At 60.9% G+C, this 27,223-nt stretch overlaps 2 protein-coding genes across 3 annotated transcripts in view; one reads left to right on the forward strand and one right to left on the reverse strand.

Moving 5' to 3' along the window:
• Window positions 1-9,412, forward strand: part of UBE2O (ubiquitin conjugating enzyme E2 O) — a 44,554-nt gene extending 35,142 nt beyond the window's left edge. Inside the window, exons 7-18 of one of the 2 annotated variants that reach the window (XM_054593227.1) lie at window positions 6-115; window positions 250-400; window positions 633-1,105; window positions 1,561-1,715; window positions 1,985-2,097; window positions 2,190-2,318; window positions 3,043-3,135; window positions 3,961-4,657; window positions 4,939-5,075; window positions 6,834-7,037; window positions 7,128-7,185; window positions 7,305-9,412. In XM_054593227.1, the coding sequence (XP_054449202.1) occupies window positions 6-115; window positions 250-400; window positions 633-1,105; window positions 1,561-1,715; window positions 1,985-2,097; window positions 2,190-2,318; window positions 3,043-3,135; window positions 3,961-4,657; window positions 4,939-5,075; window positions 6,834-7,037; window positions 7,128-7,185; window positions 7,305-7,963 (2,979 nt within the window). In that variant the 3' untranslated portion in view covers window positions 7,964-9,412. The remainder of the gene's footprint in view (window positions 1-5; window positions 116-249; window positions 401-632; window positions 1,106-1,560; window positions 1,716-1,984; window positions 2,098-2,189; window positions 2,319-3,042; window positions 3,136-3,960; window positions 4,658-4,938; window positions 5,076-6,833; window positions 7,038-7,127; window positions 7,186-7,304) is intronic. The other variant, XM_054593228.1, reaches the window with a different exon arrangement.
• Window positions 9,413-10,238: 826 nt separating this feature from the next.
• On the reverse strand, window positions 10,239-13,101 carry SPHK1 (sphingosine kinase 1). Its single transcript, XM_054592892.1, has 5 exons — window positions 12,395-13,101; window positions 11,919-12,071; window positions 11,729-11,823; window positions 11,535-11,650; window positions 10,239-11,270 (listed from the first exon to the last, which is right to left on the reverse strand). The coding sequence occupies exons 1-5, from the start codon at window positions 12,708-12,710 to the stop codon at window positions 10,463-10,465; spliced, it is 1,488 nt and encodes a 495-aa protein (XP_054448867.1). The 5' UTR covers window positions 12,711-13,101; the 3' UTR covers window positions 10,239-10,462.
• Window positions 13,102-27,223: the final 14,122 nt, after the last annotated feature.

Here is a 27,223-nt window from a genome sequence, read left to right on the forward strand (position 1 = left end):
CCCAGGTGCAGGTGGTAGAACTGAAAGTCACTTGGATTACCAAAAGCTTCTGTCCAGGGGGCACGGACAGTGTCAGCCCCCCACCCTCTGTCATCACCCAGGAAAACCTAGGCAGGTGAGCAGCTCCAACGTGCCACCCGCTCAGCCACCTCCGTGATGAGTGCTGAGTGTGTCCCCGGGCCACAGTCACAGATGGAGGGGGGCGCCGAGAGCTGCTGGCCCAGCCCCGCCTCTCCTCTCCTCCTCCAGGGTGAAGCGTCTCGGATGCTTTGACCATGCTCAGCGGCAGCTGGGGGAGCGCTGTCTGTTTGTCTTCCCGGCCAAGGTAGAGCTGGCCAAGATTGCCTGTGAATGTCCAGAAAAACACTGCGCCCAGGGGGAGGGCTCCATGGCCAAGAAGGTATGTCCTCGGGGTTGGGGCTGGTGGGCGTTTGAGGAGCAGGCCTTGCACAGCCAGGAAGGAGAGTCAGGCCTTGGGGGGCAGCCCTGATGACCCTTGCAGGCCACTTAGGTGTGTATGGCTGTCACCCGCCCCCAGACCAAGCCGCCTGGGGTCAGGCCTGCCGGGGTGTCGCGCGCCCGCACGTGGTCCTGCTCGCCGCAGCTCCCTGCCCCCTGCTTCGCCCTTACAGGTAAAGCGCCTGCTGAAGAAGCAGGTTGTAAGGATCATGTCCTGCTCCCCGGACACCCAGTGCTCCAGGGACCATTCCGCGGAGGATCCAAGCAAGAAAGGAGGGGCCAAGGCAAAGAGCGCAGCGGGGTCCGCCAGCCCTGAGGAGACCCCCGATGGATCCTCCAGCCCTGTGGAGATGCAGGACGAGGGCCCGGAGGAGGCCCAGGAGACAGGCGAACAGCTGCCCCCCTTCCTGCTGAAGGAGGGCGGAGACGACAGGCTGCACTCGGCCGAGCAGGATGCAGACGATGAGGCTGCTGACGACACGGACGACACCAGCTCGGTTACCTCCTCCGCCAGCTCCACCACCTCCTCCCAGAGTGGCAGCGGCACGAGCCGCAAAAAGAGCATCCCCTTGTCCATCAAGAACTTGAAGCGGAAACACAAGAGGAAGAAGAATAAAATCACCCGTGACTTCAAGCCAGGGGACAGGTACACCCAGAGGATGCCCTGCGCCTGGCTGAGTGTCCAGCCTGAGACCGCCCGCTTGGCCTCACGTGCACGTGCACACTGGGGCTCACACGCACACGCTTTGCAGCCTGTCAGGGCTCGGGGTGCCCAGCTGAGGCGCGCAGGTGCCTGGGGTTGGCCCAGGGGGAGAGGAGAGAGATGGGAGCAAGACAGAGGGTGCGACGGTGGCCTTGACCCCAGGTCTGCCTCTGGGACTCCCCTCCCTTGCGGTTTCCCAGATGGGGCTGTTCTCAGGAGGGATCGCAGGCATGGACACTGTAGGCGAGCCTCCACTGGCCTGTCTTCCTCCTTGCCTGGGATTAAGAGTCTCGGGCCACCGAGCTCACAGGCAGGGTGGAGGGCAGGGGTCCTGCCCTCGCCTCCAGCAGGCCTCTGAGGCCTTTTGCGTGGCCTGGCTCACTGCTCCCGCCCTACAGGGTGGCAGTGGAGGTGGTGACCACGATGACCTCAGCAGACGTGATGTGGCAGGACGGCTCCGTGGAGTGCAACATCCGCTCCAACGACCTCTTCCCGGTGCACCATCTGGACAACAACGAGTTCTGCCCGGGAGACTTCGTGGTGGACAAGCGAGGTAGTGCCGGCCCCAGGAAGCCATCCCTGCTCAGGGCCTGGGCGGGCCTGGGAAAGGGGCCGCCAGGCCTCGGGGTCGGGGGAGGCTCCCCCTTGAGGGTGGCTTGCTCTTGAGGACTGGGAAGTCTTCTCTGTGCTCTGCTGACCTAGCCTGTGAACACGTGGGACCTGTGCCCTGTTGTGCGTGACACATGGCGGGTGGGTGGGCGGGCGGGTGCAGGTGGCGCCGCCAGGGCCCCTTCGCCAGTCGTGTGCTTTCTGGTTCCCCAGCCCAGAGCTGCCCCGACCCCGCTGTCTACGGCGTGGTGCAGTCTGGGGACCACGTGGGCCGCACCTGTGTGGTGAAGTGGTTCAAGCTGAGGCCGAGTGGGGATGACGTGGAGGTGGGTGTGCGGCCCTGCGTCTCCCTTCAGGGTGGGCTCCGGTGGGCTGCGTGTGGGGCCCTGGGCTCATGGCAACTCCTCCTCTGCCCTAGCTGATTGGAGAAGAGGAGGACGTGAGCGTTTATGACATTGCAGACCACCCTGACTTCCGGTTCCGCACAACGGATATCGTCATCCGCATTGGCAACACTGAGGACGGAGCTCCTCACAAGGAGGATGAGGTATGTGCCCCATTTCCCCAAGGTCAAGTTCTCATAGGTGCTTCCCCACTCCAGTGTAGCAGCTGCAGTACTTGGTGGTGCCACCAGGTGGCTCCAGGAGATCAGCCCTGTGAGTCCTCTGGCTCATCCTTAGCTGCCACTCAGCCGGGCCACCTGCACAAGGGCACACCCGCCTGTCTGCTGGGGTCAGACGGCACTCATGCAGCTGCCCCCGAGCCCCTCTGGTTGCAGTCACTAGGGAAGCTGTGTTCCTTCCCCTGAACACCATGGACACGGCTGTTAGCCGGTGCAGGAACACGGGACAGGCTGGGGGAGGTGGCCTCAGAGCTGGCCTTGGAGGACAGATGGGGAGTGTTGGCTGGGGTTGGGCAGACCCAGCAGAGGAAGAGTAGGAGCCAAGTCCTGGGGCTGGAACCCCATCCTGAGAAGGACAGGCAGCCTAGAGAGACCAGAATGCCGCGGGAGGGAGGAGTTAGCGGGCGTGGTGCACTCCCCAGGCGGGAGCTGCGGGAGCTGCGGGATCTTGGGACAGGGCGCGTTGCAGGTGTTTGAGCAGGAGGATCCCTGGTTTCAGTGTCTCACTGTGACCGCCTCTGTCTGGTGCCCACACCCCTCCTGTTTCATGGCCACACCCTTGCACCCACTGCTGGTGTTCCTGCTCGGACGTGCTCTGGCCCTCGCCCTCCTGGAGGGCGGGAGCCTTGACCCTGCCCCATTCGCCCAGCAGCCATCAGTCGGCCAGGTGGCCCGCGTGGACGTCAGCAGCAAGGTGGAGGTGGTGTGGGCTGACAACTCGAAGACCATCATCCTGCCCCAGGTAAGGCCCTGCTGAGACAAGCCACGCCCTGTGCTCCCCACCACTCCAGGAGCAGGTGACAGGCCCTCGCAGCCCCCAGGGAGGGTGTCCTCTGGGGCGGCAGGGCCTGAGGGGAGGCGTGAGAGGGAGGGCAGCAGTACCCGCCACGCTCCGCGGCCTCGCCTCCCACAGCCTCCCCGGTTGCCTGTGTGTAGGTTTTCACAGACCTCCCGGCTCTGCCTGGATCCCTCGCTTGCCGGCTGAGGAAGTGTAGGCTATTTCCTTTAGATGGTAGAGCCACCGACATGTCTAGGAGATGGTAGAGTCACAGAACAGGAACGGGGAGGAAAGGGGTCGGCCCCGGCCAGCGGGCTCTGAGCCTCAGGCTGCTCTCAGTGCCATTCCTTGGCTCCTCGTTGGTGCCACCCTCAGGCCCCAACTCGCCTCTCCTGGCACCCATGTGGGGCAGGGCAAGAGAATGCTCACCCCTCCCCCAGGGATGGGAACACAGGTGACCCAGGCCAGCGGTCCCCTCCCTCCCCCTCCTCTGGCATGTTCCCAGCTCCCAGTGTAGCTCTGCAGGGGCCTCAGGCCTGAGCCTTCTGGAGGTGCAGCTGGGAGGCAGAAGCGGACTGGGGGCACGCAGCGGGGGAGAAACATGTCACTGGGGAGGAGTGGGCGGAGCCACCTCCCGGAGACGGGATTCCGCCTGGCACGGAGGAGCCGCCCGCAGGGCCCCCAGCAGGAGAGGGGAAGGGCGCAGCGTGGCCGCCGGGGCCCTGGCCCGCGGGTTGGGCCCCCGAGCCCAGCACAGCTTCTGAGCCCCCCATGCCCGTCTGCCCCCAGCACCTGTACAACATCGAGTCCGAGATCGAGGAGTCGGACTACGACTCAGTGGAGGGCAGCACCAGCGGGGCGTCCTCCGACGAGTGGGAGGATGACAGTGACAGCTGGGAGACGGACAACGGACTGGTGGAGGACGAGCACCCCAAGATAGAGGAGCCCCCGGTCCCCCCCGCTGAGCAGCCGGCGGCCCCTGAGGAGGACAAGGGCGTGGTGATCAGTGAAGAGGCCGCCACGGCCGCCATTCAGGGGGCCGTGGCCATGCCTGCCCCGGTGGCCGGGCTGATGGAGAAGGCCGGCAAGGACGGGCCCCCGAAGAGCTTCCGGGAGCTGAAGGAGGCCATCAAGATCCTGGAGAGCCTCAAGAACATGACGGTGGAGCAGCTTCTGACGGGCTCCCCCACCTCCCCCACAGTGGAGCCTGAGAAACCAACTCGAGAGAAGAAGTTTCTGGATGACATCAAGAAGCTGCAGGAAAACCTCAAGAAGACCCTGGACAACGTGGCCATCGCAGAGGAGGAGAAGATGGAGGCCATGCCGGACGCAGAGCGCAAGGAGGACAGGCCCGAGGCACAGTCGCCTGTCAAGGCCGAGTGGCCCAGCGAGACGCCCGTGCTCTGCCAGCAGCGTGGCGGCAGGCCCGGCGTCACCTTCACCAGCGCCAGGGGCGAGGTCTTCTCCGTGCTGGAGTCCGCGCCCTGTGAGTGAGCCCCTTAGCTGTGCAGACCGAGGGCGGGCCTGCCCCCCTCCGGCCCCACGGCTGCCCCGGGGCCGGGGTGGGGACAGGGCGTGTCCCTGGGGTGGCACGGGTCCTGATGCCAGGAGAGATGGGTGGGGCAAATGCTGGTTTATTCGCCCGCCGGGGGAGCCCACCCCGCAGCTGCCGCCTCCGGACCAAGCTTCCCAAGGGTGGCGGCTGCTTCCTCCTGGAGCGCTCGGGGCCTTGCCATCGGGGACTGAACATTCTCTTTCCTCCTCTAGCAAATCACTCTTTCAAGAAAATCGAGTTCCAGCCTCCAGAAGCCAAGAAGTTCTTCAGCACGGTGCGGAAGGAGATGGCACTGCTGGCTACCTCGCTGCCCGATGGCATCATGGTCAAGACTTTTGAGGACAGAATGGCAAGTAGCCTGGCGTGGGCTGGCGCAGATGCGCTGTGCGGGCGCCCTGACCTCCCGGCTTGAGCGGCCCCTGAGCGGCACCCACACCTCTGATAGGGCAGGGACAGGCGCGGTCAGGCGAGGGACCAAGTCTGTTACCTGTGTCTCAACCAGATGGCTCATTCTTTCTGTTTGAAAGTTAGTTTTAAATTATATAATTATTACCAAATTCTGGTCTTATTTTAGAAAAATTCGACCATCACAGAAAAAACTGAAGTTGTCTTGGACTAGCCCTCACCCCGCCCTCGGGGAGCCTGACTGGGAAGTTGGGTGCATCTTCCCAAGGATGACATTTTTAAAATTTTGACATTCTCGTGCATCATCATAAAGACATACTGTTTTGTGTGGTTTTATTTAAATAGCATATCATTTTATATACATCACCTGTAATTTGCTTTCTTTACTCTGCAGGGTAATCTCGAGACCACCCACGCTGGTTCACGTGGGCGTAGGTCATCCCTTTTTAGCTACAGGACAGCGCCCCTCCCGCGACCGTGCGGCTGTCGCGGTGGCTGGGGCCTGGGGTTTGAGTCGCGCGGCCCCAGTCAGCGTGTCGCTTCCTCTTTTGTTCCAGGAGTGGGCAGGCCCCTTTCACCTTCCTTTATTTTATTTTTTAAATCCTCACAGAGAAGAGTAGGGAGAGAGAGAGAAACCTTGATTGGTTGCCTCCGTTACGCATCCCTAATGGGACTAAACCCAAAACCTTCCCGGTTTACGGGATGATGCTCCGACCAACTGAGCCACGCTGGCCGGCACCTTTGCCTTATTTATTCAACAGGCCCTGCTGGGCCCCTCTGTGTGCCGGGCACCCTGCAGGACAGAGCGAGGGTCCGGCCAGGTCTGACCGAGGCCTCAGCTCCGGCGCCGCCCTGGAGTGAGGGGCCAAAGCAGGGCCCACAGAGGGGTGCTGCTCAGGTGGCGGCGGCGCTGGAGGCCGCAGGGGAGGGCAGGGAACAGATGTGGGCCGCTGCTCAGGGTTCTGAATACTTTTGGTTTTTCTTGGGTTTTAGTAAAATTCTTTTTGAAAATTCCAACCTGTCTCAGCTCTGCTGAGGGACAAAGGAAATAGTACTTTTTGCTTTGTTCTGTTTTTTTCCCAATCTCCCTCAAAGGGAAAGGGAAGCAGTGCAGGAACTGGGGGCCCGTGGGTGGCCCCCAGGAGAACGCGCGCAGGATCCCAGCCCTCGCCGGTTCTCCCGGGCGCCATTCGCCGGCCCTGGCGGGTGACCTTCCCCGCCCCAGCACCACACTGGTGGCGGTGCTCCGTGGGGAGCTGCCCTGGTGGCTTAGTGGCCCGAGTCCCTTTGGTGCTCTCCTAGCGTTTCTCCTGGAGCTCGGGCCCTCGTCCCTCCAGGCCCCGAGGAGTGTGAGCAACCTTGCCGTCCTGGAGCGTTCGGCAGTCTTCTCGCCAGTGGTCACTGCTGCCTGCTGTTTGGGCCTGGGCTCAGGGCAGCTGCTTTGCAAAATACAACTTCAAAATAATGATGTTTGTGGGGGTAAAACCTAGCAGGGTAAAACCCAGCTTGGAAAGCTCCTTGGGTGCCGGGAGCTAGAAGGTGCCGGGTCTGCACAGGGAGGCTCACGCTTACCTCCTCAGTTGCGGGCAGCGGTGCGTCCCGGGCGCTGCTCTTGCGCCCACAGCGCCCGCAGCACCCTGGAAAAGCGCAGGACCAGATGCCGCGTTGAAGCCACTGCCAACCACAGCCTCCCCTTCCCCAGGACCTCTTCTCCGCCCTGATCAAGGGCCCCACTCGCACCCCCTATGAGGACGGCCTCTACCTGTTTGACATCCAGCTTCCCAACATCTACCCGGCCGTGCCCCCCCACTTCTGCTACCTCTCCCAGTGCAGTGGCCGTCTGAACCCCAACCTCTATGACAACGGGAAGGTGTGCGTCAGCCTCCTGGGCACCTGGATTGGAAAGGTGAGCAACACGCCAGCACCTGGGCCACGCGCGTGACATCCCATCGGGGCGGTGTCTGGGACGGAGTTGACCGTGCTGTGTGTGTTTCAGGGGACAGAGAGGTGGACGAGCAAGTCCAGCCTTCTCCAGGTGCTCATCTCCATCCAAGGTACCGTGGGTGGGGCTCGGGGTGGTGATCCGAGGCTTCTGCGTCCCCGCCCCCGCCTGCGGGCCTGGCTCTGCCCTGGGGGTCGAGGCCAGGCCAACCCTGACGGGCCTCCCCCACAGGTCTGATCCTGGTGAACGAGCCGTACTACAACGAAGCCGGCTTCGACAGCGACCGGGGCCTGCAGGAGGGCTACGAGAACAGCCGCTGCTACAACGAGATGGCGCTGATCCGCGTGGTACAGTCCATGACCCAGCTGGTGCGGCGGCCCCCCGAGGTCTTTGAGCAGGAGATCCGGCAGCACTTCAGTGCCGGCGGCTGGCGGCTGGTGAGACGCATCGAGTCCTGGCTGGAAACCCACGCCCTGCTGGAGAGGGCTCAGGCGCTGCCCAACGGGGTCTCCAAGGACAGCGGCTGTGCGGTGGCCGAGCTCCCGGATGGCGGCCAGGCAGAACCTGAGGATGGCAGGCTGGCCCCTGGGGAGGCCTCCCAGGGCTCGGACTCGGAGGGTGGTGCCCAGGGCCCGGCCACAGCCAGCAGGGACCCCACAGACCAGACTTCGGAGGCTGCGCCGGATGCCTCGGCGCCGCCCAGTGTCAAACCAAAGAAGCGGAGGAAGAGCTACCGGAGCTTCTTGCCCGAGAAGAGCGGCTACCCCGACATCGGCTTCCCCCTCTTCCCGCTTTCTAAGGGTTTCATCAAGAGCGTCCGGGGGGTTCTGGCGCAGTTCCGGGCCGCCCTGGTTGAGGCAGGCATGCCTGAGTGCACAGACGACAAGTAGCCGCCAGCCCTGTAGGACGGAGGACCGCGGTGGGAGAGGCCAGCTGCTGCCTGCTCATCCCTTCCCCTGGACCCTCCCCTCTTCCCACTCTCTCCTCTGTCCCCGATGCAAGCCCCCCAGGCCCCTTTCTTCCCAAGGTGAGTTTGATGCTGACGTGCAAGAAGTCTCTTGAGATGCTGCCATTTCTATTCCGAAGCAGCCTTTCAACAGGCAAGTCCCCCGTGCAAAGCAAACCTGAACCCTGTTGCTGATTTCCCACTTGTCACCCAGGCGACGTGTCCCAGCACTTGCCCCCTCGCCGGCTCCTCTCGGGGCTGAGGAGTGCCCCCAGGGCCCAGCGCGGTGCGAGCAGTGGCGGGACGGGCGGCCGTGCCGCGCGTGCAGTGCGGGTCGCTCCCGCAGCTCCCCTCGTCCTTCCCGTCCTCTTCAGTGCCATGGTAGCTCCCTGGGCCCCGGGCCGGCGCCCCCAGGTCCGCCCTCGCTCCCCAGCATCAGCACGTTTTCCTGGGAGTTACAGCCGCTGTCACTGACCCTGGCTCTGTTCTGGCCCAGTTGCCACAGGACAGCCCTCAGGGGCCTGTCGAACTTGCTCTCTTAGAGACCGGGCTGGGTTCAGGGTGACACCCAAAAGGGGCGGTGGCCCTCACATGCCAACACGGAGCGAGGACCAGGGAGCTGCCGGGAAAGAAACAACTGTAGGTGCCTTGCTCTCCTGTCCCCTGTGGCCATGGGTGGGTGGTCCTGGCCTCGAGGCCCCGTGTGCATGACCCGAAGCCAGTGTCTGCCCCCTGCTGCGGCCGGGCCCAGGGCCCCAGGAGGCGGGAGCGCAGGGGCCTCTCCCATGCCCTCTGTTCCTCCCCTTACCAAGTGCTCGTGCTGGGAGGCGGCCCTCTCCCCCGAGACCAAGGCCACCTGTCAGCCCTTAGCTTACCAACTGCGCAGGCTCAGTCGGGGGGGGGGCAGTGGCCGGTGCGGGGTCTCCTCCTCCGCAGAGACAGACCCAGAGGTTTACAAGTTTTCTAAGCTTTTGATAATGTGAAGCTCCAAGTTAAGAGGATGCTGTGAGCACATTGCAGGTATGTAATTTTTGGTGTATGTATGTAATATTTAAGGTTGACAGAAAATAAATTTCAAAAGCAAAGATATTAACTCTTACTAGAAAAAAACAAAAAAAGAAGCCAAAGCATGATGCGTCTCGTCCGCCTTAAGCTGGCTCCTCCCCCGAGCAGCGACTTTCCACCCAGCGGGCGGCAGCCCCGGGGAGGGACTCGTGTGAGAAACACCCTGAGCGACTGGTGGGGCTGTGCTTCCCAGGGCGTTGTTCGCGTGGAGATGTGAATGCCTACTGCTTACGATATCTGTATAAAGTGCTGTGTGATTAAACCTTTTTTTTACTTGCATTTTTTTTTTTTTTTTTTTTTTTGGTTTGGCTCATTACAATGTACAAAAAAGACAAGGTGGTACCATTAAACCTGCCTCTGCCATTCACCTGGGCTCTGTGGCCTTTCTTCTCTGGGCGGCAGCACCTCCGCCGGGCTTGCCGCGCTGCCCTGCCGTCCGCCATCCCAGCTGTGGGTTCCCAGAGCCTGGGAGGTCAGGACCTCGGGTGTTGCTGGGTCAGTGCTGCTGCCTCTGGGCACGGCTGTTTGTTCTGCAGGAGCCAGTTTTAGCCGGGCTGGCCACCTTCCAGACACGGGGGAGAGGACATCGCAGCACCTGGCCTGGGCTGTGAGCCAAAATCTTTGCCCAGTTTAGAAGATTGGTATCTGCCTCCTCCCTGCTGCTGTCTTTTAACTGCCCACCGGCAGCCCACAAGGATGGGGCGGGGCCGGGACAGGGCTAGGGGCCTTGGCGGAGGGGCGCCAGACTTGTCACATGGACCTGGGCCTGCCACTTTGGGTCTTGCCGCTCCTTGCGTGTCCCTGGCGCCCCTCCTTAAGGTTATCTTCCTTTTCGCATGGAGGCGGGCCAGCTGTGCAGTCCCAGGTGAGAAAGACGTGCTGGCTCTGAGCCTGGCTGCCCGTGTACGGGCTGAGCTCCCAGACCTCCAGGCTGAAGGGGGTGTAATTCTAGGGCAGAGCTCTCCCCTCTGCAGAAGCAGCTGTGGTCCCGTGCCCGTCACCAAAACAACTGCTCAGCCCAGGAGGCACCACTGGGCATCATCGACATTAAATACCGGAGCCTGGCTGGAGCAAGCCCACTGCCCCCACCTCAGCCCCTAGGATAAGGCCAGGAGGCTGGGAATGTCACTTAATTCAGGTTTAATTATTGGGTGGAGCTCCCAAAACAATGGTGGGGCTTCCACACCACAGTGGGGCCCAAGCAGCTACTCCTTGCGAAGCACAGCCTCCATCCAGCCTTCCACAGGAGCTGTCCCCTTCTCCCCAAGGGAGCTGGGGCCGAGCTGGGACCAGCCCTCCTGTCCCAGGGGAAGAGGGGAGGGCCCCGCGCTCGGGGTACCCTAGGTAGACAGACTAAGGCACAGCAAGACCCAAGGAGTCACGAGGGAAGCGGTGGCGTCTGCTGAGCCTTCTGGCTGGGCGGCAGCCGCTGCGGCTCCAGAGAAGGAGGAGGCTCCCCGCGGCCACTGACCATCCAGAAGTAGTTTGGGTGCACCTGGCCCTGCACAGCCTCACTGACCATCATCTCCCCATCCACTGCAAACATCCCCTTCCCGTCCTTGGGCTCCAGGCGGAAGGCCACCACAGGCACATACACCAAGTAAGGACAGTTAAACTCCATGTGCCTGCCCTTCTCCATGGCCAGGAAGAGGCGCAGCAGCATGGCCCGAGACACGCCCGCCCGCACATAGAACAGGTGCATGGCGCCGGCCGCGCGGGGGCTCATGGGGGCGGCAAACATTTCACTGCCCAGGTGTGAGTGCAGCAGCACCAGGACCAGCACAAAGTCCTGCTCCGGCACCACCGTCCAGTGGGCGGGCACCGGCTCCTCCAGGGGCACGAGGTGGGCGTCCACAGGGCCCTGCCGGTCCTGCCAGTCCAGAGGGGAGGTGGGTGCCTTGGAGACCCCCTGTTCTACGGGCAGGTAGGCCAGCCGGCCGCGGTAGATGCGCAGGGCTGCCAGGCGCAGGATGGTGCCCACTGTGAAGCGCATTTCCCCGAGACGCCGGAACTTCTCGCTTTCGATGTCCACATCGGCGATGAAGCCCCAGGCCAGGCTGAGCACGGAGAAGACTCGCAGACCCGATACCATCTGCAGCGACAGCAGGTTCATGGGGGCCAGCTGCCTCCGGCACAGCAGCAGTGTGCAGTTGTTCAGGAGGTCTTCGTTGGTCACCTGCTCGTAGCTGCAGGGGCAAATGTCTTCATGCACCCTCCCCTTCCTCCTCCCAGGGCCTGTGGCCAGGCAAGGCCACCACGCTGGGTCCCCAGGGAGATGGAGCGGAGAGAGGCAGCCAACTGGCATCGCCGAGAAGGGGCCCCAGAACTGAGGGTGGAAGCTCCAGAAAAGACGGGATGGAAGTTCCCTCAGCAAATGGGAATTTGTAAAAACCAGGCAGTGAGGCAGCACTGAGGGGAAACCGAGGCCCACCCTGGCCCTGGGTTCTCACCCAGCGTAATGATTCACAGAAGCTGCCAGCGCATTGCCAGAGCCGGCTGGGAGGCTGCACAGAGGCTTCCGGATGGCGGTCTCCCAGTCAGGCCGCTCCATGAGGCCGTTCACCACCTGTTGGCGCACGGGGGCCTCAGCCTGGGAACGCACCCGCCCTGCCCCGCACGCCCAGCCCACTGGCGCAGGCCTCACCTCGTGCATCAGCCCGTCTCCAGACATGACCACCAGCGCGTCCCAGCGTCCCAGCTCCTCCGCGCGCACCAGCTCCCGGGCGTGGTTCCGCCGTTCTGTGAGGAGGGTAGATGGATGGCTCTGGAGGGGGATCCGTGGCCCGATGCTCCCTGCACCACCTCCCCCCCAACAGCCCCGCGAAGGCACTCACCAGTGAGCATAAGCCTGAAGGAGACGTCAGCCTGGGCCAGCAGGGGCTGCACGTGGCTCCGGAAGAGCTGCAGGGCCTTGCCTTTGCCACCGCGTGGGTTGAGCAGCACCAGCACCAGGCAGGGCCTTGGGAGCTGGCTCCAGGGGCCCCGGGCTGCAAAAACCAAGCCCGAAAAGGCCGCGTCCTCAGGGGGCACAGGGTCACACCAGGGGCTCTGAGATGGAAACTGGTGCCTGGAACCTCTGGGTAACTGATGCGGGAGAACCCGGCCAGGGGCAGCGGCCTCCCCCAGGGACCTCCAGCGGGGAGCAGGGCACCCGTGACACCCCCATCCTGGACTCAGGCCCAGCCCCGTTTCTGGACTCGTCGGAGACAGCATGTCTCCTAGCATCCCCAGCCCTTCTCTTCCGTCCAGCCGATCCTGGCCAGGGAGAGAGGGGTCCCCCTAGAGCCCTTCCAAGCCGGCCCCCACAAACCTGGATCCATAACCTGGACCCGCGGCGTCCCCTGCCTCGGGTTCCCCAGCGCTGTCGGAGCGCTGCCCTCGGCATTGGCTGCTGCCTTCAACTTCTTATCGGTGCTGCCCAGGCGGGCGTCGGGGTGCCGGCTGTGGGGCTCGCCTTCCCCTCCCGGAACCCGGGCTGTGGAGGCACCCGCGTCATCCCCTCCGGCTGCCGGATCTTGGGGAGAGGAGACAACGTTGCCGGAGGCCGGAGCGGCTCCCCGAGGCGAGGGGCGCCCCGCCAGATCCTCGGGCCCCGCGGGCGTGGGGGGAGCAGCGTGCTTCGGCATCGCCGGACGCTCGGAGCTTGAGGACTTGGTGTTTGGAGGGGTCCAAAAAGCCAGGGCCGGGTGACACCGAGGGCGCTCCCGTCCTGGAACTGAGCAGGGATGGCGGAGGGTGTCTTCCTGGGGCCTCAGCCTCGGCCGGACGGATGAGTCGGAGCCCCGTAACTAGCTCTCCGTCGGACCATCCCCTCAACCCCTCCCAGGGGCTGCCAGGGGGAGTCCAGTTGCGTCAAAATCCCAGAACTTGCACGAAGTTTGCGGCGAGAGAGCCGAGCCCCGAGTCATCCCGGTAGCCGGGATCGCGCTGAGCCCACGCCCAGCCGCCAGCGGCCGCCCCCTCAGCCGAGCGCCGAGTGGGCGCGGAGGCCTCGCGTGCGTGGCTCAGTTCTCCGGGCCACCCGGGAGCCACGAACCGAGAGAGGGCAAGGCGGGCGGGCGGCCGGCCGGCCCTACCCAGTCTGTCCGGTTTGCTGGGGAGGCGCCACTTCGCTTCCCTACAGTGGCTTGGGGCGGGACGCAGCTCGTCCCGGGCTCAGCCCCGCGCCCGAGCCGCACGCGCCGACTCCCTGGCTTCGCTGCCTCGGGCCTCAAACTTTCTGGTCAACTTGGCCGCCCCTCGCCGCGGTGCGAGAAGGCGCCGAGTCCCCGCGCTCGGTCTGGCCACGCCCTATGCTCCGCACGCCGGAGGGGGTGGAACCGCACCCGGCTCGGCCGCGAGGAGGCCCCCGACTGGGTCCCGGGGCGTAACTAGGCGCCCCCGCTGCTCCGAGAAGGCGGCCGGCAAAAAGGTGGCGCCGCGGCCAGGCCTGGGGAGAGGCGAAGGCAGTCGGCGAGGCGCGGAGCCCAGGCCCGGTCGCGAGCGGCGCGCCGCGAGCGCAGCGATCCGGACGCGTGAAGGTGAACGCGCAGCGCAGGCCCCATGCGAACTCGCGGCGGCGCCCAAAGCCGGAGCCGCACGCGACGCGATGCCGGGTGCTCGAGGCTCGTTGCTCGCGGCAGACCCTCGGCTGCCCTTGGAGGCTGAGACCTCCCTCCCCGGGGCCTTCCCCCTTCCCCAGTCCCCAGCCCCCCCGCCCCGGAATCCGAGGCCTAGCCCCCCGCCTTTACTGGGGAGTCTCTCCTACCGCCCCTGTCCTCCCTCACACGGTTATTTTTAGCTTCTTGACGCTGCAGCAACAATCCAGCCCGAGGCAGCGAAGGGCCACTTCCTGGGGAGAGCGGGAGGCCGGCCTGGGGCGGGAGTCCGGGGCAGGCGCCTCAGAAGTGGGATCCTTTGCCCCAGCGGACTCCATCGAGGCTCCTCTGGGCCAAGGAAGCTGCCCCTACGTCTGGCCACCAGGCCCGCGGCCCCCGCCGCCCCGAGGACAGCCTGGCAGCGTGAAGGGGTCCCGGGCGTCGGAGAGCCCGGCGTCGGGGGCGTGTCCGCCGCTCCCCGCCGTGGGCTCAGCCGTGAGATGCGAAAGTGCCCGGGAGTTTTCACTTCACGGAGTCACACGGGGACGCGCCATGTTAGCGAGTGTGATACAGACAACCACGGGCGCACGTCCGCGACCAACACGTGTTAAATTCCCGGGGGATTGTTTGCGGAGACCCCCAAGGAAGAAGTTTCCCAAACCTGGCCAGGTAGGGCCGAATTTAGAAAAAACCAAACCCTTGTAGGGGCTGAGGTGGCCGTGGCCCAAGCCCAGGCTGCGACACGGGGCTCACGCGTCCCCCCCGCCCCTACCTGGCCCCTACACAGCTCTCGCCGTCGCCCCTTAAAGTGTGGCCAGGGCCGGTCCCTCGGGCACGCCTCCCCGGCCGCGATCCCCTACACCTGAAGGGCGGACCCCGGGGCTGTCCAGGTAGGCGGGGGCTCGGCGGGGCTGCGCGGTCCCGGGCCCGGCGCGCTGCGCGGCGGTGCGCGTCGCCGCTCTGCGCCGCCCCCGGGCATTCCAGGCTGGGTCCTGAGCGTCCCGAGCGCATTCCGAGAAGGTGACTCAGCGACGTGCTCACCGACCGAGAAACCCCGAAACTAAGGACGGGGGGAAGGATCTAGGCGTCATCAGCCTCCAGCAGCGCCGCGGCGCGCGTCCTCAAGGTCCGCTCTGTGTGCTCTCGGCCCCCCAACCCCCAACCCCCGGGACTCGGGGAGGGGGGGCCGCGCTGCGGCAGCGGCGCCGCGGTCCCGCGAGGCGGGGGCCCCGTGCAGGAGCCGGGAGCCCGACCCCGCCCTCCTGTTCCCTTCCTACCTCTCCCCACCTCTCCCTTCCAGCAGGGGTCGGAGTCCAGGCTTCGGCGCCTAGGGGGCGCGGGGCGCGGGACGGTGCTCCCGGAGACTGCAACCTTGGAGGGAGGTGGCTGCGGACGCGCCCGGGACATCCTCCCCTTCATTCTCCCTCGCTCGGGAGGGCACTCGCATCAGACCTGAAAAGCCGTCGCCTTAAACTGTGGGGTCTGATGAGAAACTGAGGCACTGGGAAGGGAAGACGAGGCTGTGCCCGAGTCCGCGGTGAGAGCCTCCGCCTGCCTCGGGGCCCCTGGCTTCCTCCCGGGGCCCCTGGAGTCCGGGGCTGGGTGGGGTTGGGGTTGACTGGAAACCCAGCGCGGGAGGGGAGGCGGGGCAGCCTGCTGGGTTCTTTACCCAGCCCCGGAGGCGCGGGGGGGGGGGGGGGGGGGGGGCGCGGGTAGTGGGAGGGAGGTGAAGCTCTCTGGCTCCGGTTCTGACCCAGACAATGGCTCCTCTGTCCTCCCTGCCGCCTGTCCCCTGCTCCCCTCACCTCTGGTCTTTGCTGTGCCCCCCTGGTTCTTGTCGTTCACCTTCCCCCTCCCAGGCTGCCTCTCCCCAGCCCCTCTGTAAAGAACTCTGTCTCAACTCCGGAAACTCACCCATCAGCAGCATCCCCGGCCCCAGAGACAGGACAGGCCCAGGGCGAGGTGCCTTTCCCTTTGGCAGTTGGGGGAACTGAAACCCTGAGAGGTGACGGGTTTTGTCCAAGCCACCCTGCCAGGTGCCAGCAGAGCTGGGAGGCAAACCCAGGAGGCCTGACCCCCAGCCTGGGAGGCTGAGCCTCCCCCAGGCTGCTCACTGCTGTTGGGGAGTCGTCCACTGGCCCAGGGGTGTTTTCCACCGAGCTGCCCCACTAACCCCGCTGCTCAGTCTTCCTGAGAAAGAGGAAGCGTCTCCAAAGCTCTCTCCAGGCTTCATCCTGCCCCCAGCACCTAATGAAGCAACCAGCCGCCTAATGAAGCAACCAGCCAGGTGCCCAGCCAGGCTCACCAGGGGCCTGGCAGCGGGTTTGAGCCGACCTGATCGCCAACCCAGAGCTTGGCTCGCAGGTAATACTGGTCTGACAGGTGAAGGAAAGTGCTTTTCCATCTCCCCCAGCTGCCTCCCCAGCCCCTGCTGTGGGCAGCCTCCCCAGCTCTCAGGGAAACTTGGAGCCAACGCGGCCAGATGGCAATGACTTGATTTTTATTAGGAGAGGCCTCCTGCCCCTTCTGCCTTCCCTGGAGCGACCTTCCCTGGGACGTGGCAGCTCCGGAGCTGGCTGACCTGCAGGGCCTCCCTTGACCTCCAGTCTTTCTGTCTGGGGGGCTGCAAAGGCAGGGGAAGGGAGGAGTCCAGCTCTGCAAGCTCTTCAAGACGCATGTCCTCGGACACCTAGGACAGCGTCCAGCGTGGTGCTGGGGTCTGCCGCCTGTGGGGGTCCAGGAGAGCAGGCAGCGCCTCGCGTGTGTGGTGGGCAAGTTTCGCTCTGTTCCTCGGGTGGCCTCCTTGTGACAGTGGGCGTCCAAGCCGAGGCTGGGAACCCAGGTCGCACCTGCCTGCGGGCTCTGCCTTTCACACAGGCGTGCCCTCCCCCGCAGATGCACTGGTCCTGGCTCCCCTTCAGGGTAATTAGCTCCCGATCCCTCTCAGCATTGGAGCCCCGAGGCCACCCCACTCCACCACTCCCTGCAGCTGCCTGCCCACCATCTGTCTGAAGGCAAGTGCACCCCTTTCCTGGGATCGGGCCCTTGTAACAAAGTACCACAAACCAGGTGCCTTAACAAATACTGTCTCCTGGTCGGGAGGCCAGAAGTCCACCAGCAAAGTGATGGCAAGGTCCCTCCTCCTGAGGCTGCAAGATCGGTCCCAGGCTTCTCCCCCTGCTTCTGGGGGTTGCCAGCAGCCCTTAGGCTTCCTTGGCTTGTAGATGCAACACCCCGTCTCCGCCTTCATCGTCACGTGGCCTTCCCCCCGAAAGATTTGGCTGGGATTTGCTCTTCTAGGGTGTGCATTATCTTCCGTGCGCATGTTCTCTTGCGAGTGCCAAGTGCTCTGGGAGGGACTCTAGTGTGAATCCATGGATCACATTTTAAGCAAAACATAAATAAATAAATAAATACATATATGAAACAATACTAGGGGTCTGGAAAAGGGAATTAGCGAGTGCTCACACGGGTGTCAGAGGGAGGGGCTCTGGAAGCAGGATGCCTCCCAGTGTTGTCCTCGCGTCTGTGGGAGGAGCTGTGCGTGGGTGCCTGCGCCGCCCTCGGCCTGCCCCAGCTCCACTCCCTCTGCTTTCAGCTCTTACCTCCTATGGTGGCTGCTTCGGGCGAATTTGGCTTTTGAGCCAGTAGGTTTGTTCCCCAGTCCTTGGAAGAACAAACCTGAGTTTTGTGTTGGTGTATTAGGTTCCTGTTGTTGCAGAAATCTATCGTCTTACAGCCCTGAAGGGCAAGGTTTAAATGGACCGGCAGGGCCGCGTTCCCTCACCTGTTTTCGATCCTGGAGGCCGCCTGCATCCCGTGGCTCAGGGCCCCTCCCTCCGCCCCCAGGGCCAGCAGCGGAGCATCCTCAAGTCTCTGACTTTGGCTTCTGCTCTCACTTCTGCTCTGACTCGGACCTCCCTGGCTCCCTCTTACAGTGCCACCCCCGCCCCTGTGATTGTACTGGGCCCGCCCGAATAACCCAGCATAATCTCCCCATCTTAAGAGTCTTAATCTTGGAGGGATGTAGAAGAGGGTAAAGGGGGCATAATGGTGAGGGGAGGAGACTTGACTTGGGGTGGTGAACACAGTACAAAATATAGATGATATAGAATTGTTTACCTGACACCTATATACTTCTGTTAACCAATGTCACCCCAGTAAATTTCAATTTAAAAAATAGCCTTGCCCTGTCTGGTGTGGTTCAGTGGATTGAGCGCTGGCCGGCAAACCAAAGGGTCGCTGGTTCGATTCCCAGTCAGGGCACCTGCCTGGGTTGTGGGCCAGGTCCCCAGGAGGGGGCGCTCAAGAGGCAACCACACATGGATGTCTCCATCTCTTTCTTGCTCCCTCCCCCTCTCTCTAAAAACAAATAAATAAAATCTATTAAAAAATAAAAGAGAGCCTTAACTTAACCACAGCTGCAAAGTTCCTTTTGCCGTACAAGGTAACACAGTCATAGGTCCAGGGAGCGTGACATGGACCTCTTTGGGGGGTCACCCTGCTGCCACCACAGATGGCAGGAAGGTAGTCTGGGACCACCCTTACTTGGCTACAGAACCTTCCTTCTAACATTCCCCCCTGCCCAGCACTACCAAGTGAACACACGCCGGGACCTTGCTATTCCCCCAGATAAGTGTGTGTCATGTGAGGCTGGAAACCCTCTTGCCGGGACCTGCACATGATTCTGTAGATCCGGGGTCTCTGGCTCAGCAGGCAGAGGTTCCTGCCGCGCAAACCGGTTTCCATTTTTAAAAAGTACCCGAGAGCGAAACGGACATCCTGACTAAAGCGGTCACAGGGTTACCGGCCTCTGACTTTTCACCTGAGGGCAGGGTGGGGAGCGGGCCAGCCCACCCCTTTCTGGCCTGGCAGAGTTTCCCACCTGGCTCTGCAGGAAGGGCTTGCCACCGGACTCGGCCCCCCTGGGGACCAAACAGGAGTGTGTGGCCTGTTCAGATCCTGTCATGTGACATCGCAGTCCAGCGGCTTCTACTCTCTGGTGGTGAGGCAGGACCGGGCCTGCCACAGGAACCCCGCGGCTAGGAAGGGACGTCCCCACCGGCTCTGGCTGGCAGCCGACTTGGGCTCTGGCCCGGTCCCCAAACCCAACCCCACATCCCAGACGCTTGTGAGCCCATGCCCGCCCCACCCAGGTGTGCTTTGTACACACCTGCCCGTTTGTACTGGCTCTGAGTGGGGCCACTGGTGGAAGTCCTCATTCAAGGAAAGAGAGGCTCGCTGCCATCCGTCCGACCTCCCTGGACAATTCCCAAAAGAAAACCTGGGGATCAGGAAGAGACCTGGCACCTCGCAGCAGGAAAGCCAGCTGCCTTTGTCCCTCAGTGCCCGCCACTGCGAGGGGATGGGCGTGTGTGCGGGTTTTCCAGGGGCTTTTTGTTAGGGAATGTTTTTCACTTTCACATGCCTCTAGAGCTGTGTCCTTGGGCTGTTCCCAAAGCAAACAGACAGTGGGCCGGACACGGCTGCGGTCAGGGCCGTGCCTTTGCACTGATGCTCTGGGGCTGTTTGCTCCCACCAGGGTGGACGCCCCTCTGTGCCCAGGGGAGGCAAAGTCCTTCCTCGCTTGCCGGAACGTGCACATGCGCGCACGCGCGCACACACAGAGCCAGTGGGACCGCTGCTCCAGGCGCCCTGCTGGCCCCTGCTGGCCACCTGGGGATACATCCCTTTCATCTTTTACCCCAGCAGTGCAGCTGCTCTGGCTTCCAATGCAGAAGTCAATTTGGGGGTTGGGGTGCCACAGAGGGGCACGGTGCTGTGCTTTGCCAAGCACGAAAAAGTCGCGGAGGCAGGACTGGGGTGTGCCTACCCCGGCCGCTCCCTACGCGCATCCCGAAAATAGAAATTGCCTTCTCTGGAGGCTGGCCTGCTGAAAGTCCAACCCTTCCATCCTGTTCCAGGAGTGCCAGGGACACAGCCCTGGGCATTTATATAATGACTGTACAGGACAGCTAGGGAGCTGCGGCCAGGAAAGGGGCTGCGGCAAGGGACGCCGAGGCCACACGCATGCCCTTGAGCCTCTGTGGGGAGAAGGAGTGACGCTGCGTTGCTGTGGCGGGAGGGCCGTTTCCCAAAGCAGAGTCCCTCGTCCTCTTGGCTCCCTGCCCTGGAGTCCTGAGCGAGGCGACATGGTTAGCTTCTGAGACTGAGATGAGATGTCCTTTCTCCTCCAAGTCACCATCCGATGGCCCAGCAGCCTTCTCTGAGACTCACTCAGAGGAGTTCGGTTTCATACCCGAATGGGGAACCAAGTGTTACCTGTCAACCCTTACAGACTAATTTGCTAGTGAAATTATTTTTTAAAAAGACTTTATTTATTTTTAGGGAGAGGGTAAGGGAAGGAGAAAGAGAGGGAGAAAAAAGCAGTGTGTAGCTGCCCCTCGCGCACCCCCAACCGGGGACCAGGCCTGCACCCTGACTGGGAATCGAACCCTGCAACACCTTGGTTCTCAGACCAGCGCTCAATCCGCTGAGCCACACCAGCCAGGGCTGTTAGCGAAATTATTTTTAAAAAACAAAGCATGGACCAGGCCTGAAGTGTGCTCCTGAGCAGCAAGGAGATTCTAGGTGTTGGCTGGAGAACATTTCTCTTTTCGTCTCTTCCCTAGGACCGCAGCCTGCACCCTGAGGTCCTCAAGAAATACCCGGGGGCTGCCGTCTCCCCACCGCATCCCTCTGGCAGATGCAGGAAGCCTAGCGGAGCACCCAGGGGAGGGAGCTGCATCGGGCGCCAGGTGGCCGCTGCGACGCCTCAACGCAGAGAGCCCAGGAAAGGCATGGTCCCACAACCCACCTCCTGGCTCTGAACAAGACTGATGGGTCCCCAGAGGGAGGGACAGATGGCTTCCTGACTCCGCGTGGCCTGGAAAAATCCATAGCATCCGAAGTTGGCACTTGCAGACAAGCACAAAGATCCTGCTGAAACCAGAAAAGTCAACGTTCGGGCTGCCCGTCACTACCGGAGCCAGTAAGCAGAGGCAAGGACCGAATCTTTATGGGCCCTTTATTCAGAGGCCAGCAATCTGAGAAGATGGTGGGTTATGTACCCTAAAAACTCTCATGTCAAGCCGACATTATTGTAAGGAGAAGAAAATGGTAGGTAAAGGGTTTGGAATTCAGGGGAAAGAGTAGGTAAAGGGATTGGGATTCAGGAGAAAAGGTTACTTGGATCAAAGCTGCAGTCCAGCGATTTTCCTAGCTTCCCTTCAGCCGCCCACCTTTATCTGTGATCTGGTCGGCGGACTTCTCTCCCCAGAGCACATCTTGGTGGCTGGCAGACCCCCGAGGCACAAAGGTGGAGTTGCTGGCAGGCCTCCTGGAGTCAGGGTGGGTCGGTCGCGCATTCCAGTTCTTGCACAACAGTTTTCTGCATACATTAATCACTAAACCAATTAACTGTAGTGCTCAATTTTTTTTTTTAACTCTTAAGTTCCACGCCCCCCCCATGACCATTTTAGGCTGAGTTCCGGTTACCATGTGAAAAGTTCCTGTGACCACTTGGTTCTCAGATGGAGACCTTTGAGCACTAAGGAGGAAAACATTCAGTAACTGCAAAATATGATCAGGGTGGGATCAGACCTGCCGCCTTCCTCTCTCAGCGGGTGGTGGGATTCCTAGGGGAGAGGCGTGTTGAGTTCTCAGGGGTGGATCTGTTTCCACGTTGTGCAGCCTGTAGCAGTAACATAGCCAAGAGCCGCACTGGCTGGGCAGAGGCAGCTGGGAGCCATAGCACAACCCATGACACCCAGGGCCACACGAGTTCCCAGGCCCTTCTGAAATGCTGGGGGCGCTGAGTGGAACAGCGGGAGCCTAATTCTAATTCTAGACCAAGACCTGCCTGTTGTGAGTTCCCAAAAGAGACTAGCTGGTCGACCATGAAAAACTGATCCGAATGCACATGGAAGACAAAGGATTATCCACTGGCGCTTAAGAAAAACATCTTTTAAAAACCCAGAGACTCGCCCTGGCCAGGTGGCTCACTCGTGGTTGTCATTCTGTGTACCAGGAGGTCGCCGGTTCAGTCCCTGGTCAGGGTACATATGAGAATCAAGCAATAAATGCATGAATAAGTGGAACAAAAAATCGGTGTTTCTCTCTCTCTCAAAATGAATTCAAAATAAATGAACTCGCGTGTTCGTAGGTCTAGTCACAGGAACCGAAAGCTGGAAGCCACCCAGGTGGCCGTCCAGACGGCCACAGGAACAGTGTGGCCCATTCACATCCTGGAATCCCACTGAGGCAAAAATAAAAACGGAGCACTGCAGTGTGGATGAACCGCAAGAATATTACACGAAAGCCCTGACCAGTGTGGCTCAACCGGGGGCGGGGAGGGGGGCGGTGTCCCGCAGAGTGAAAGGTCACTGGTTTGATTCCTGATTGGGGCCCATGCCTGGGTTGTGGGTTCGGTCCCCGGTTGGGGTGCATACAAGAGGCAACCGATCGATGTTTCTCCCTCACATCAATGTTTCTCTCCTTCTCTCTCCCTCCCTTCCCCTCTCTCTGAAAATAAATCCATAAAAATCTTTATTTAAAAAAAGAATATTATATGAAAGAAGCCAGATGTAAAAGACCACATATTGTATATTAGTGTTTATATGAAACATCTAGAATAGATAAATCCATAGGGACAGAAGGCAGGTTGGTGGTTGCCAGGGGCCAAGGAGAGGGACGTGAGGAATAACTGCTTAATGGACATGGTTTTATTTTGGGGTGAGGACAGTGTTTTGGAACTAGATAGAGGTGGTGGCTGCACAGCGTTTAAATGCACTAAATGCCACTGAATTATTCATTTTATGTTTGGTGCATTATATCCCCTCCCCCTTTTATTAAATGAGGGGCCTAAGGGAACCAGCGAGGCCCCTTTCAGGATTATCATTTTGTGATGCACAACCTGTCCGTCTCTAGGCTGCAGCTGAAATTCTGATTTGGGTGGTGCTAAAGAAAAAAGTATTCAAGGCGCTTGTTAAAGGAGGCGGGTTTTATCCCGAACCATCTCGGTAAGTGCGGGGACCATGGCAGAGGACAGTGTAGAGGCTGGTCTCAATAGCAAATACGGGAAAAGTGGGAGTTTATAGCCAAGGAACAGGGTGGGAGTCAGTGGATGGAAAATCACTAAGAAACCATCAGAAGTCGGTGGGGGGCCCCAGCTACACTGACCTAGACCTTGCTGGAGGCTGGCCGGGTGATCAGACCACGCGGCGGGGGTGGAGGGGTGGAGGGTGAGGAACCTGAGCCGATCAGACGAGGAGAGGATCGGACATGGAGGGCGGGGGATTCTGGCTGAGCTGACTTCGGACTCTTGCTAGAACCGGACTCTACAGGGAAGGACATGGTCCCTGGGTTGGAGGTTTAGTTGAAAAGGGGGTTCAGATGAGCCCGATTAGGTCCAGGAGCCCGTGCTTGTCCCTGGGAGAGGGTGGCGGTCCCCGCTGCGTCTCCGAGCAGCTCCCCCATGGCCCTAACTTGTTTGGAGTCCAGTATTTGAGGCTCCGGTGACTTTGCGACCTTACAAGGCTGGGGAGTGCTGCCAGCACTTCGGTGGCATTATTTGAAGGGACTGCACTTTGTCTAAAAAGTAGTGTCACTTGTGAAGGCCCTCGGTGCCGATCCTTGGTGGTCACTGTTTTCTTTTTCTCTGTATTTCTCCTTTGTAGTTACACATTATGTTTTGTTTTTTTTTTTTCATTGATTTGAGAGAGAGTGACATGGATTTGATGTTCCACTTCTGTTTTCCTTTAAAAAAATTTTTTTTAATTTATTTTTAGAAAGGGGAAGGGAGGGAGGAAGGAAACACTCATGTGTGGCTGGCTCTCATGCGCCCCCTACTGGGGACCTCCCTAGCAACCCAGGCATGTGCCCTGACTGGGAATCAAACCAGTAACTGCTTGGTTCACAGGCTGGCGCTCAATCCACTGAGCCTCGCCAGCCAGGGCTGATGTTCTACTTCTTTATGCATTTGTTAATTGCTTCTTGTATGTGCTCTGATCAGGAATTGAACCCACAACCTTGGTGTATTGGGACAACATTCTAACCACCTGAGCTGCCGGCCAGGATGCCATATGGTTTTTTGGTTGAAGTATAAATACATACAGGAAAGCACACAGACCGTAAACTATGAAGGAACCAACACACCTACATTTAAAAAATGATGACATCCTAGAAACCCCTTGTGCCCCTCCCAGCCACTGCCCCCGCACCCCGCCCAGGAAAAACCACTCATGCAGTGTATTTTTATATTTGGGGAAAAATACTTAACATTTAATCAAAGTAAAAAATAGGTTAGAGATGAAAATTTTTTAAAATCCAGCATTTTTTCTCTGTGAAGGCTCCACCCAACAGCTCAGACGTGGAAAGTGCCCGATGCACCTGGCCCGGGGATGTTCCCTGGCGACAGCAGCTCTGTCAGGGCGGATAGCAGGCTGCAGCCCCGGGACGGCCTGACGGGTCACTTGGGTCATTTGGCGCTGAGACTCCCACACCAGGAAGCACATCGTGGCCCTCGGGAACCTCAGCCCTGCGGATGCCTGGGTCCCGCCCTTGCAGGCCAAGATTGAGCCGGTCTGCCCCGCGGCCTGACCTTCGGAACTTCTCGGCGATCCTCAGTGATTCTACGCGCAAACTGGGGAACCGCCGACTTGGCAGAGAAGGAGCATCCAAAGCTGTTAACCAGGCCGGTGGGCAACCTGAAAGCACGCACAGTGGCTTCTGTGAATGCCACCAGAAGCTCCTTCCCGAAGGGCGCCATGAAATGCGACGGTCCCCGCGACCAGGGCGCGCCTGGAAATGGATCGGGCAGAGTGCACAAATGACGCACACGCGTCCAGGCTCCCCCGCATCCTCCCGGACACCGGTGTGGGCGCCTGGGGATGCACGGGGACCGGGCCGGCCGCCGCCCATGTCCCGGGGAAGGGGCAGCCTCCCCGGCTCTTACTGCCTCTCCCGCTGGGTGGCGCTGCAGCGGGCACGCCCAGGACCTCCACGCTCAGTTCACTCTGACTGCCCTGTTGAGTGGCAATACGATTTTGACTTCCAGTTTTGGCTTTCTCTTAATATCTAACCGGTGTTAATTAACAGGGAGTTCTGTTTTCCCTTGTGTGTGAAAGGAAGGGAAGTGATCTTACGAGGACTTACCAACCGCCGCCCCACCCCGCCCTGCCACTCGCTCAGGGACTGCGCCTTGAATTTCCCTCTCCCTCCACCTGGCATCGCTGTGTGTCCTGCTACCAGTCCGCTTTCCGAGCACATGACCGTGTTTCTCGGGGGTCGTTTTGAAATAGCGGTGTGACATTTATGGCGGGGGATGGGACAGGAGCGACAGGCAGGGGAGAGGGGGCAGGACGGAGGAAGAGGCAGGAGGGGCGGGCACAGGGCTGGAACACCCCTGCCAGGGCCAGCCGGTTGGCGGGTCAGGCCTGTGTGCCGGGTGGACCACGGGCCTGTAGTGCTGTTTGCTTTGGACCCCGCCACCAGCCCCGGGAGCCCATGCGTGCAAACCCTTCCTGGCAGCCGCTAGAAAGACAATTAATTTTTCACCCAAGAGAGGAGCTTCTCTTCCCGAGCTTGGCTCCTGGGGGAGGCGTTCTAGTTATCTGTTCCTGAGGCAGGACGTGCCCTGGAGCTCCGTGCGCGCCTGGAAGCCATAATGCATGAGGCGCTTTGTGGGCTGCCTGGACTCGGCTGGGCGGCTCTCACGTGCGGTCAGTGTCCATGGGCTGAACAGTTGGGGTGGGTCCCTCACAGGGTGACCGTTGAGGCAGGCTGTCCCCTACCGGCGGCCTCGCCATGTGACACGGAGGCGTGGGTTCTGGGAGGGAGCGCGAGGAGCAGTGTGAGGACACGGGAGAAGGAAATGAAGAGAGCTCTTTCCGGAGACTCAATTACCCACCTCAGAAAGTAAGAACTGGGACGCTTTTAGGGAACTGCTTCCCCTTTAAGGAAACCGCTTTGTAACTAGGAATAGACTCTTTCTAATAGGTTTTAGGACCCCAGAGCCTTGCTGATCAACACCCCAGCATCCTTGGGCACTTTGACAGAGACCAGCTACCAGGCCCCTCCCCATCCCGTGGAGGCTGCTGATTTTCCACTCCCCTCCTTTTCTAAAACAATTTGTTGACTAGAGGGGGCGGGGAGGAAGGGAAACAGCGATCTCTTGTTCCACTTATTCACACACTCGTTGCTTGATTCTTGTATGTGCCCTGACTGGGGATCGAACCTGCAACCTTGGCGTAGTGGGACAACGCTCCAAGCCACTGAGCTACCCAGCCAGGGCCTCCACTTCCCTCTTCATACAATATGTATCGAGCTCTTATTCTGTACCGGGTAAAGTTCTTTCATGTACTAAGTGATGCACGTCCCTAGTGGTTTTCATGACGGAGACTTGCCTTATTGAAGTGCATGCGGAGGGAAGGTTTTAAGTTTCCCAGTAATGACCACCAGCTGTGCTCTATCAAAACCCCCTTTCCCACCGGGCACCAGGCCCCCCGTGAAGGCGCCTCTGTCAGATTCCACTTTTCCGGCCCTTTTGGTTGGTCATACAGCCTCATGGGGGCCTTTCAGACTCGCCGGTTTAAAAAGTCAGACTTGTCTCGAATCACCCCCACGCCACCCCTCACAGGCCAGGTCCTCCCCGCCACATCCAGGAGGCTGAGGCGGGAAGAAAGGAATGGAAAACAGATGTGTTTCCGGTGGTGGCTGGCGGGTGGCGGTGACGTGTCTGGCTCTTGGCTGCTGAGCCAGCTCATTCTCCAGAGCAGGTCGCTCGCCCTCAGCGGGCTGACATGCGTGGGCTGGGCGCTGTTTAGCAATGTCCGCGGCCTCTGCCGGTAGTGCCCCTCCGCCCCCATCGGAGACTGAGTTGTGCAACCAAAAATGTCTCCAGCCGTTGCCAGTGTCCCCTGGGGGCAGACTTGCCCTGGTGGGTCACTGGGGCCCCGAGCAGTGACTCCCCACCGGGCCGCGCCACACAAGAGGCTTTAAAACATGCAGTGCCTGCCTGCTCAGGGGCGTGGACCTCTATTCCCCCGGGTGGTCAAATTAAAAAGGAACAGCAGCCGACACAGCAAGAGCTGTCCAGTGTGAATGAATTAAAACTATACCTTTTTTTGTTCAGATTGGCAAAAAATAGATTTTTTTGGTGCGCTGCAGAATTTCTATAATTAGTTTACATGTGCCAGGAGATGGAAAAGATTGACAACGGCCCCGTGGAGGCTCTGTGTGGACCGTGGGGGCCCCACAGGCCCGATGCTGCCGCTCTTCCGAGGGACTCTCCTGGGTGGTATGTGCTTGCTGACCCTCGGAGGCGGCCTCGTGCCACGCTTCCCCGAGGAGGTCCCCCAGTCCCAAGTCCTGGACTCCAATTCCGCCCATGCCCTGGATCCAACTCTGGGCCCATGGGAACAGCATCCATATTCTGCAGGGAGGGATGGCCCCAGGCCTCCTGGCTGACCGCCCGCCGTGCCAGCTCCGCTGGGCTCTGTTCAAAGGTCAGGGTGCTCAGGGCAGGTTCACCAGCCCACGGCCAGGTGCACGGCCAGGTACAC

This window comes from Pteronotus mesoamericanus, unplaced genomic scaffold (assembly GCF_021234165.1).
Source record: "Pteronotus mesoamericanus isolate MK-2021 breed Mesoamerican mustached bat unplaced genomic scaffold, CSHL_Meso_final scaffold_408, whole genome shotgun sequence".
In the NCBI taxonomy this organism is placed as follows: domain Eukaryota; kingdom Metazoa; phylum Chordata; class Mammalia; order Chiroptera; family Mormoopidae; genus Pteronotus; species Pteronotus mesoamericanus.

What these genes read in the sequence shown, in the direction of transcription:
- SPHK1 (XM_054592892.1), bottom strand. Translation starts at nt 12,710, where the DNA reads ATGCCGAAGCACGCTGCTCCCCCCACGCCCGCGGGGCCCGAGGATCTG. An exon ending in CTTCAGGCTTATGCTCACTG is followed by an intron (nt 11,824 to 11,918) that starts GTGAGTGCCTTC and finishes CCCTCCTCACAG; the next exon opens with AACGGCGGAACCACGCCCGG. An exon ending in GAGACGGGCTGATGCACGAG is followed by an intron (nt 11,651 to 11,728) that starts GTGAGGCCTGCG and finishes GTGCGCCAACAG; the next exon opens with GTGGTGAACGGCCTCATGGA.